The sequence below is a fragment of the Triplophysa rosa genome, linkage group LG7 (genome assembly GCF_024868665.1).
Source record: "Triplophysa rosa linkage group LG7, Trosa_1v2, whole genome shotgun sequence".
Lineage (NCBI taxonomy): Eukaryota > Metazoa > Chordata > Actinopteri > Cypriniformes > Nemacheilidae > Triplophysa > Triplophysa rosa.
Window position 1 is genome coordinate 22056534 of NC_079896.1, and position 11691 is coordinate 22068224.

An 11691-nucleotide genomic window follows, 5' to 3' on the forward strand; every position below is an offset into this window, starting at 1 on the left:
TCAATAGTAATAATAATACATTTTTATTTTAGATTTAATATTACAAATAAACCAGGACTGAACTTATTAAAGAAATGCAATACAATGTTTTTATATTATAAATTAAAAGACCATATGATACACTAGATTTAGTAAGAATTGTGCCAAAAATATGGAGTTACTTTATAGAGACTTTTTAAAATAAATATAGATATTTTAAGCAAATAATAATAATAATAATATTAGAATGAACAAAAATATTGTTGTTATTAGTGTTATTGTCAATAATAATAATACATTTTATTTTAGATTTAATATTACAAATAAACCAGACGTTATTCCTTTAACCAAAAGATTCTACGAGAACTTTTAATAAAGTTATGATAAATCATTCATCTTCTATAATTATAAAGGCATCGTCTTTTAGACCTTTGACATCAGAATGAAGTCCTCCGATGCGATTTCTCCTCAGTTCTGATCGTATTTGATTTCACAGTTGATTAAAAGACATTTCGTCACAGATGAGATACAATTTAAGAACTTTGGGAAGTAATATTCCAGTCAGATTCATATGGATGAAGGGAAACAGACATGAGAAGAAACTTTAATCGGTTCTATATACTATCTTAATCTCTGTTCCTGTCACAGAACATTACACTGTCTCTTCTTCTCGGGTTGGCGTGCGTCACGGGTTGAGGTTTACCTCGACGGGACAGAACTATTGTACGCTGGCAGTTTGCGGGTCTTACAGACGGGTCACGGACAGTAATCATAACGCATGTAACACAGATCGGGCATGCCCATTGGTCAGGTACAGCGAAACCACATGTCAGGTCACGTCAGGTTTATTGAAAGAGCACATGACTTAATAAAGCTTATAAAGGCCCATATGGACACTGGACTGTATTTTCCCTTTGGCTGCACAGGAAGTGACCTGCCACCCATCAGTATAATGTAACTTTGACTGGTTGTTCCTTCTAGGCACGACCGTTTGAGTCACCATGACCATCTCAAGGAGAAAGACTGAGCAATGCTGAGGTCAACATTTACATCATGCTGTCCCTCCATATGTCGTGACCTAGATATGTTCAGTTCAGGAACATAGTTTTGTGTTTGCTAGGTTGAAAACGTGTCGCCTATAGTCAGTAAAAAATGGTAGATGCGTTCCTATTCACTTCCACTGTAGAAAAATGAAGCCGATATGTCCAAGATGGCCGCTGACATATTGCGCCGATGACACCATTTGGAGCCAGAGTCTCTGCAGTATAATGAACGTGAGGTGAAGCCACGGTTTTAGGGTCCCGCCCATATTCCTCAATCGACTCAATTGTAAACGAAGAAATGTTAACACCCATTTTTTGTAACATCTTATAACTAACTAAAACTAAACGGACAGGTAATTGAAATATGAATACTTGAACATTCATCAGCGGGATAAGAAAATGACAATCTTTGCTGTCCCATGATTCTTTCTGTTGGTATTGGGTGGGTTTAAAAGTGAGGACCCCCAATCAAAGCTCATCCTCCAACCAATGACGGACCAATCAGCAGCCTCGCAGGATTGGGATTTCATCAACTTCTGAAAGAATTCCAGCATGGAGTTGTATTTTTCTTTGGTTGTTTTTCCTGTGGTTTCGGCAGCGTGAGAGTTCTCGTGGGCTCTAGACTCTGCTTTTAATGAAGTAAAAACAACTCCCACACAAGTTCATGAGTGTTTCTGAGCAAATTCTGAGATGATTACAAGTGAGCGAGAGCCGGAGGGGGTCTCTGACTCCTGAGGAAACACTGATGTTTTTTTTTCTGTCTCTCTTTTCCCCCGTTTATTTTTTCTCTTTTTCACACGCCGATTCTGCCTTTTTAATCACCCTGTCTTTTTCATAATCGATACATGGCTTCATGCCAAATCGCCGTTTGCACTAAAATGAAATAATTTAGTCGACACCACACAAGCACAGATAAACATTTCCACCAAAAAGCAACGTGCAGTCCAAGAAATGATCGTCCTGGACTTCATCCAGATCTGAGACATCACATTTCACAGGTCTTCAAAGATCTTCGTGCAGGAGACGGTGAGCTGCATCTCCCAACGAAGCATTTGATGTTCCTCTCTCCAGGAGGTAAAAGCAGAATCCGGCCGGACTCTTTTACATATCACGAATGTTTCAACTGATTGCAGCAAATCTAAAAAAACAACATCAAAAAAGGTTCCCGAACATTTACACAACCATCACTGCAAGAGAAGGCAGACACGTGCAGACGGATGCGCAGCTCTCGGCCTCGTTAATGTATTTGCTGGATAATTACCGGTCGAAATTTCTGCCTCACCCTCAAAAATGACATGCAAATGAGATACGCATAAAATTAGGCCGGTGAATAAGTGAGTAATTGAGCCTCCAAACCTTTCCTTTTGTGTGAGGACATTTCACACTTTCTCAAAGCCTTTCTGCTGTTTTCGTTATAATGGACGGGGTTGGAATCGGTTCGCTCTCGGCTCTTTCATCTGGTATTAAAGGATAAGGGAAAGTTGAATTTTTCTAGATTAAGGTTTCAAAGCAACAAAATGGCCGAGATCTTTTTTACTCTTCTATTTCAATTGAGTGAGTCGGGAATCTCTTTGCCTCTCAAGAGTGGAACTTCATAACCGATGAAGAAAGAGAGAAATCTTACAAGTGTCTTGAGGTTAATTATAAGACGCTAATGATGAACTGCTGGACGTTTGTGACGGTTTCACAAATGACACGTATAGTAAAAGTGAATGCAACAAATATTGTTTAAGATCATTTTACGTTAAACGAATGAAAGCGAAAGATATGACCCAATATTTTCACTTATAGGTGTTATCAGATTCTAACTGAGCGTGTGTTAAGTTAACATAAAATTAACATTCACAACCAATTTAACTTCTAAGGTGTGACACATTTTTTAACTGTAGGGCAGGACTTGTACAGTGAACTTTGGGTGGGTGGAGTCAGAGGGTTGGAGGGGAGGAGTTGAAAAATAAGAAGCTTTATGACGTAAACAGAACAAGAACGTTGTTTCAGAGGCTGAGCAGGTTATACAATTTTGATGAAATATTAGAGACAAACATCTTATTATTGGCAACGTGTATTGAGAAAGTTAACAGTTTGTTTTTTGGGGATAGTCAATACTTCTTCATACTTTAGGCACATTGGATTTGTTGTTTTTTTCTACCTAAATACTACAATTTATTATTATAATCATCATTATTATTATTATTATTATTATTGTAAATAATATTTTTGCAGTACTGAAAAAATATTTTAATACTACTGACCTGAGAATGTAAATTAATGTTATTTGACATTTTATATTACTATTAAAACTAAAATTCCAAATATTCAAACAATAAAGGCTGAATAAAAACAATATAAACACAATATTTTACACTATAATCAAAGTGATGAGTGAAATTATTCATCCGTATAAATTGTTTTCCCCCATCTCTTTTTTCTTCGGATCCTTTATTTTTTTTATGTGATATTAAGACGTGTAATTAACATGAAGCGCATTAAAGGGGCTCTTAACTATAATTTGCAGTTCATGAACTGTTTTTAAAAATTACACTTAATATAATTAACTTCTGTCATTAGGCCTAATCCCCAGCGGCTGTGTGTAAATGCTTTGCCTTAAAAAATTACATATAGAGAGAAGGATAAAATGAGACGTACTGTAGGTTTCTCTGTCCACAGAACAGATCTGATAGCGTTCAGCGAATTAAGAATGTGCGATTATCAAACTGACTTCAGAAACAACAAAAAATCAACACTGGTACGTTTTTTTATAAACTGACTGCTCACAAACACACACACCTTCCATACGTATTCCAACCCTGGAAATAAATCGGCAGCACCTCTTAAGGATCTGCCTGTGAAAACCGAACAAGTTCAATTAAATCCAAATATTGAAAAGTCTAACTTAAACCGTGTGACATCATGACAGACAGCTGTGGAGTCACATGACTGTATCGATGACATCAGCAGTGATATATGTAATATAAGCGTGCAGTGGTACAATGGTGTGATGGTTCTGTCCTGAGTTACAGTGTGTTTTGCTGCTTTTACTGTCTGTCAGTGTGTGTGAAGGAAACAGAATGTGTGTGTGTGTGTCTGGGGAGGGGGGGGTGTCTATGTCAGAATAACTGACCGCTAATCTAAACAGATATGATTATAACCTGTACGACAGGCCTCCACACGAGCACAATTCTGCTCCCCTGGAAACACGTAATGAAGGATGTTCCTGGTCCCCAGCTGAGACCCTGCAGTCAGAGCCATGATAAGCCATCTAATCAGAGCTCGCACACACACACACACACACACACACACACACACACACACACACGCACACACACGCACACGCACACACACACACACACGCACACACACACACCACAACCTGCTGCCTGCCGTTCAAATCTGCGTTTCTGCATATCAAAGGCTCCACAAAACGAGCTGGTAAAACCTGTAATTACCTTTCTCCTCTTTTAAACCAATAGCCCAAATAAGATGTTACTGTAGGTATGTGTGTGTGTGGACATTAAAGGCAGATGTGAATGTATATGTGTGTTGAGCTATAAATAAAGGTTACAAGGTCATTACAATATTTTCCCAGTAGAAAAAACATAACCTCATTGAATAATTTAATATGCAATAATTTCTATAATGCTGTTTATATTGGGTGTAGTTTGTGTATTGCTTTTTAGGTTTGTGTAATTGTGAACTTACGAGGTTTGTGCAGTAAACCAGTTCTGATGTGTGTGTGTGTCTCTCTGACAGTCGCTCTTGGCCTCTTACTGCTGTCTGTCTGTGTCTGACTGTACGACATTGAACTTTCTCTTTTTGACTGCCAGGCTGCACACACACACACACACACACACACACACACACACACACACACGCACACACACAGATTTATACAGCCAGCATATGGGAGACATGAATAATTGAGTTCGGTCAAAAGTGTGAGTCCAGCAAAACTTAGGAACAAATCAGACACTTTAACTTCAGAAATGTGTCAGAATTATTTTCAACAACATTTAATCTATAAACATAGTAAAGTATAGTGTGACCTATTGATGTTATTACATCATTTGTTGTAAAAATGTAATAAATGTGTAATATTATGACTGCAAAATAATAGACATCATGGAAGTATCTGTATTTATGTAGTGAACGTTTTATATCTTCTTATGTAATCTAAATTTTCATCTTTAAAGAAGCCATCTTAAATCTGCAAAACACTGACTTTCCTTCACCCCCCCATAAAAAACTTGAAACCTTAAAATTTTAGTTTTTGTAAATTATTTTTAAAACATACACAATTAGCATTTGTCTAACACGAATTTTATTTATTTTTACACATTTCAAGCAAAGCTTTAAGATCAACTGATAATATTTATTTTATTAAAAGTTTAACAGATATTCTTGAAACATAATACTGAATATTAAGTAATATTTCATTACCTATATATTGCCTTTTATGTGTATAGCTATGTCTTTTAACATAATAAAAGTGTACACTACATGACAATTTTGGGCAACAACCAAAACCATGTCAGAAATAAATCTGTATTGTTCCACTGTTCTGTCCATTGCACAAAACTATTATAAACTATCACTAATATTGACTTAAACCTACACAGTTAACCTAATGTGTGTACATTAATTCTGCCTACACAACATATAGAGCAGGAATGCGTTCAGTGTGTGTATGTGAGTGTGTGTGTGTGTGTGAGAGAGAGAGAGAGAGAGAGAGAGAGAGAGAGAGAGAGAGAGAGAGAGAGAGAGAGAGAGAGAGAGAGTGTGTGAGAGAGATACTGAGAGTTACTTTGTTTTTACTTTGGAAGATTTAAGCCATGCAAAAAAAAGATGTTTTAAAAGCACACGGCCGACCAACAGCAACACACGCTTATGACAGAGAGAGAAGAGGAGAGGATGAGAGATGAAGAGAAGAATGAGAAAGAGATGGGACAGAACGGTGAGAGAGAGATGAAGAGAAGAGAGAGAAAGAAGATGAGAGAGAGAGAGAGAGAGAGAGAGAGAGAGAGAGAGAGAGCTCTGCCTCTCAGTAATATTGGTGAATGACAGCGAATCGCTAAAAGGGAAAAACCTCCAACACAGCGAAACATTGCCATTTGTTTTTAACTTCATTGTTTATTGAATATAATAAACAATTCTATATTTTACATATTTATTTGTATGTCTGCACATATGTTTTTAATAAGCTTTGACTATGTACGATGTCACTGTATGACAAACTATCAAATCCTCTATTGCGAGCCTGTGGAACATAAAAATAGAAGCTTACTGATATTCGAACAAATTGTTTTTTGAATGCCGACAAACTTCCCCTGAATTATTTTAGATACACACAGACCCTATAGCCGTTAAAAGTACCACACTGTATCATAACCCAAGGCACTTTATATGTACACAAATAAGGACGGGGCTAGTTTTTACACGTCAATCATTTTACAGTTTTTTCTATCAGTGGTTGTTGTTTATCAGTTCTATTTTTTTATTTTAAACTACAATCTAAAACTGCAATAGTGTCATTTTTTGTATTATCTGTTAAAACAAATAAAACACAATAAAACCACACAGGCAAACATTAAAATCTGTACAATGAATGAAGTTTAATTTACATAATTTTCATACATTAATTATAATATATCTGTTGTCTAACACAATGGGCAAGTACAGTGCAAATGTTTAGTCGTTTTTCTTCATTGCATTAAAAAGTGTGACAACTAGCCCCGGTCCCTTGAGGTAAGTTATAATATGTTTTTTATACTTTTAATTTTCCTGTCATAAAATGTCGTACTCTACTTATATGTCATGCTTTGGCAGCATTGTAAGAAACAGTCAGTTGAAATTGAAGAAGTAGATTTGATAAAGGCCATTGTGATGTATCAATACTGAGGCGTCTTTATTTCTAAAGCATCAGTTGATCAGGTGAGGAGGAAAACAGACCGTCTCCTGTGTGTGTGAGAGTGTTTGATCTGTCTTTCATATGCATATGCCGTGAGAACTCAAGATACGTTAAGCTTCGCTGTCCTCTCTTCGCACTGTCTCTCTCTCTCTCTGGCTCTCGCTTTGTTCGACAGGTTCTTTGCTCTTTATTTGAAGAGTTCATTGAAAACCTGCTCGGCCTTTATCGGCTGTGAAGTTGTTGAATATCTAATGATGGAGGCCGTGAATCACCTCTGAAAGGTGAAATATCTGCCGCTCTGAGACTGAAGATTATAATGGTGTGTGTCCTCTAAAACAAAACACATGAATATATGGACGACCTATGATAATTCAAACCGTCTCTTTAAACTAGCACACACGCTCACATTCACACACTGGCGTTCTTGGAAAACGTTCTTTAATTTGGCTACTTTTATTTGAGCATGGTCATTTCCAAGAGAAATTACAAATGAAAAATTCCATAATACTCTTACAAAGACATTTTCAGGAAAGGTTCTCGTGTAGTCAGTTACGGTATCTTACATGGAATTTCAACTGTCCCTATTCCACTTCAAACATCAAAGTGGATCTCTTTTTAACGCTTTCAGTCGAAAATACAGTGATCTTACAATATCGTATCAAAATTTCCAAATTTTGGAATTTCCAGTAACTGGAAAATAAAAGAACAGAAAAACGAACCATTTAATTGAAAATTTGCATTTCACAATTAATGTTTCAAAACACAATAAATGCTCTCATTAACTTCATGTTCCATTTTACTAAAATAGATCTATTTCTTGAAGAACTATAATACTGTACTGTACAGTATGAAATAAATAAAATTAGGAGATACAAAATGGGCCACATAAATAAGATGTCCTTTAAACCTACGAACAAAAGGATGCAGTTCCGTTGTTTGGTGTAATACTGAGAACAAAATTGCACAAACATCATTGTAAACCCAAGAGCTGCTTGGCTGACGGAGAGAACGAGAACTGAGCGTTTGATTCGGAGAGAGGGTCTCTCTTCTCCGTTTAACACTGAACAGGGTTGGCACTTCAGAAACGTGCTGATTAACAGGTTCGTCTATAAGGCAACACCCTTACAAAGGCTTCATCTGACCTCGCCTGTTTATTTCCTCATTCTCTCTCCAACAGCCCCTTTAAGACTTCTTCAAAACAAACAGAATACTGTTACGTTCCTTCACATAAATTAGGTGACGAGGCCATAAAGTGTGTGTGTGGTGAGGGCAGAAACACGCATTAAATACTAATCGCCCGCAGATTCTTTTTTAACACTGTATAAATATACATCGGCGAATAATTGTATTATTTCTGTAGTGATTATAGAAGCGGAGTGCAATTTTCTTTGTACAAGTTACTAGTTTGTGCTATAAATACTATGGAACACAGGATTTTAAGATGGTAGCACCACACATTTTTTAGGCCGTAATACTGTACACTTAAAAAAAATCATGTTATTCCTTTTCCTTTTTTCATGTTTGCATAATGCAGCTTCTCAAACGTCCCCTGAACAAACAGTAGAGGCAGAACATGGCCCGAGACGGCTACACGGCTTCCTCCGTCACGTCCTCGTGATCCGACTTGGATTCCGCCTTCCCGTCCACGGAGCTTTCGTCCATGGAGTGCTCGCCGTTCTCCTCGTCGTCCCTCATCGTGTCTCCGTCAGTGTCCATGCTTTTGTTCTCGCTCTCTTCCTCCTCCTCCTCGAACTCCTCGTCTCGCCGTCCCATCTTCACGAACGTTCCTTCCACCTCCTTCAAGCGCTCTCGTATGCTTCCGTTCAGTCCGTCTCTGAGGATGGGCTCTCTCTCCTGGTGCTCTGGGTATCCGGGCGGAGCGATGCCCTGCAAGTACGCCCGGTTCAGCAGCAGCTCCGTGGGCTCCAGGTGGCCCTTTTCTCGCGCCTCCCTCTCGGCCGCCTCTCGCTCCTCGGCTTCCCTCTTGCAGTACGAGTATCTGTGGTTCATGTGCTGCGAGTACGAGCCGGAATGCGAAAAGCGCTTGCCGCATTTGTCGCACTGGTAGGGCTTTTCTCCCGAGTGCAGGCGACTGTGTTCGATCAAGTGATGCTTGTGTTTGAAGGCCTTCTTACAGATCTGACACTGGTGCGGTCGTTTACCTGCGGAAACACACGAAAACAGACGAGACGTCATGAGCGAGCGCTCCGGCACGCACCAACGCATCACACTTTTCAACACTAACCAAAATCAACTGCAAATAATAAGGGAAACTAAACGGTTCGGATGAAAAACAAGCGAAAACAATCTAATACAGTCGTGTGTTATGTGTGCCGACGTGCCGTCTGTGCGAGCGTTTGTGTATTTACTTTGTAACATTCCCTCACAGAAGTGAAGCGTGAAGCGGTGAGCCAACACAGAGCCGCACCGCAACGACGCTGCAACATAAATAAACCATCGCAAACCAAACAAACACACAAGAGCTGTAGCGCAGGAACAAACAAATAAAGAGTGGAACTGAACGAGGGTTTCCTGCAGACAGACAAAGTCGCGAGCTGCACTACGCGTGACGCGATCACGTCCAGATATCAGATGATACTGGATGGTGAGAGCTACAGAAGAGAGAGGGGGTGAGGTAGAAAGGGAAAGGATCAGATTTGAACAGGAGAGAGGGTTTGGAGTGAAAAAGGCCCAAAACACCCCAGCTATTTAAATGAGAGGATGGAATGAATGTTTTGCATTCACAGCTACTTTAAATGATTTGTTGTTAATATGATACAATAGTTAAGAGTTTAAAGGATTTTTAATGCCACTAACAATGATGTTAGCGTTTCAATTTCAGTTCAAACTGTCATTTTAATTTTAATTGTTGTTCAACCCTTCATGACAATTGTATATGTATTAAAATGATCAAGGTAAATATTACAATGTAGTTTTATATTCGTGCAAATAAAAAGTATGTATGACACAGTTTTTCTTCTTTTCATTCAATAAAAAAATGAATTCAATATTTATATACATTTTGGAGAAAAGACATAAATACTGAGTTAATAAAAAATATATGATTGTTTTAGCGGTTCTGCTCAGGGCCAGTCTGAACCTCACAGTCATGCTGTGACACACAACTGCAGCTGGCTGAGAGCTCCACGCAAACAAGAGCAGGAATGCACAGCCATAATACACTATAGCCCAATTGCAGAAGAGAGAGGGAGAGGGAGAGAGAGAGGGGGGGATTCATGTCAGTGGATTCATTCCAGACTGTACGTGGTGATGCAATCAAGAGAAAGATGTGTGTGTGTGTGTGTGTGTGTGTGTGTGTGCAGTAACTGTCTTCTCTTAATTTACTTTTACTCTGTTCCTCACACTGGTAACCATAAAATGACCACAAAGTACTACTAAATCACTCCACATTGGATGTCTCGACTTGCATCGGTTATCAAATTTCTGTTTTTGATATGCTGCACATTTCACACAATTGTGATTTTTGGTGGGGTATGAATTATAATCTAATAATTGTTATTATTTGTAAATAAATATTACACACCCCAAGACAAATAGCCTGTTATTTCTTGGTGAATAAAGTTTTCTCTGGCTGCTTGTATGACTACCTAACATACTACTGTATGATATTAAGATGCGATAGAAGTTCATATATATATCACATAATATTTTGTGTATGCAATTAGAAGAACCTTAACGTCTAATTTGAAATCCGAGCATTATCATTAACATTCTGACAACATTCTATAAAACCTCTTTTGTCACTGTTGAAACATAAAAATCATTTACATTGATATATAATGCAAAATAGATGTTTTTTCACCCCGTGTAACACTACATAATTTACAAAAAATACTAAATAAATAATTAAGTATTTATGTACTTATGTGTTTTATTCCATTTTAGTAATAATGGTAAAAAATAACACAGACCCCACAAAACTTACATTTTAATAATAAATAATATTTATTAATAAAATAGCAGACGCTTTGGATAGCGTCTGCTAAATGACTAAACGTAAAATGGTCAAAAATCACGTATTCTAAACTTAATCTTCAATTGCAAAGATTATTCAGCCTGACTTTTGTTTTTGTTTGTATATTCTGTTTAACATTTGCTTAATGTTATTACTAATTCAGTACAATGTCATTGTCGTGTTTGTTCTATATGAATTAAATTTACAATCCTCTCACTGACTGTCAACAGGAGAGAAACTTAAGAAGGGGGAAAAGAAAAGTTAACATGATTGAGGGAAAAAATCAAGAGAAAGAGAAACAGCAGCAGTGTGAATATCTGACGTGAGTTAGACAGACAGTTATTCAATGATGGTGTCTAGAACAGTATATATATATATACCTGTGTGCTCATATTTGTGTCTGAGGAGGGAACTGCTCTTCTGGAATGTTTTGTCGCAAAGGTCACACGCGTACATACCACTTTCTGTCTTCTTAATCTTCTTCCTGGACAGACAGGCCTCGGGGTCGGCCATATCATCTAGACTGCTCAGATAATCTGCTGTCCCGTCGAGAAGCTCAGTCTGGAGAGAGACGACCATCATTAGCTCTGGTACTGTCAACCCACCACATCAAAATAACAACAAATCAAAAACTCAAAACTAAATTTGTTTTTGTTATAAACGATATTTTCAAATATTGTTTATTTATTTACATGTTTTTAAAGTTGAGTCAGAATTTGATTTAGTGTTAAAAAATGTAAACATCTTTAAAACTAGATCAAGTGTTTATTATGACTGATTTTCCGACT

The 11691-nt window shown here is 37.6% G+C and overlaps 1 protein-coding gene across 1 annotated transcript in view; it reads right to left on the reverse strand.

The window, feature by feature from the left end:
- Window positions 1-6191: 6191 nt before the first annotated feature.
- The window catches only part of zeb2b (zinc finger E-box binding homeobox 2b), a 60208-nt gene continuing 54708 nt past the window's right edge, over window positions 6192-11691 (reverse strand). Inside the window, 2 exon segments of the mRNA XM_057337717.1 lie at window positions 6192-9089; window positions 11284-11464. Coding sequence (XP_057193700.1) covers window positions 8515-9089; window positions 11284-11464 — 756 coding nt within the window. The 3' untranslated portion in view covers window positions 6192-8514.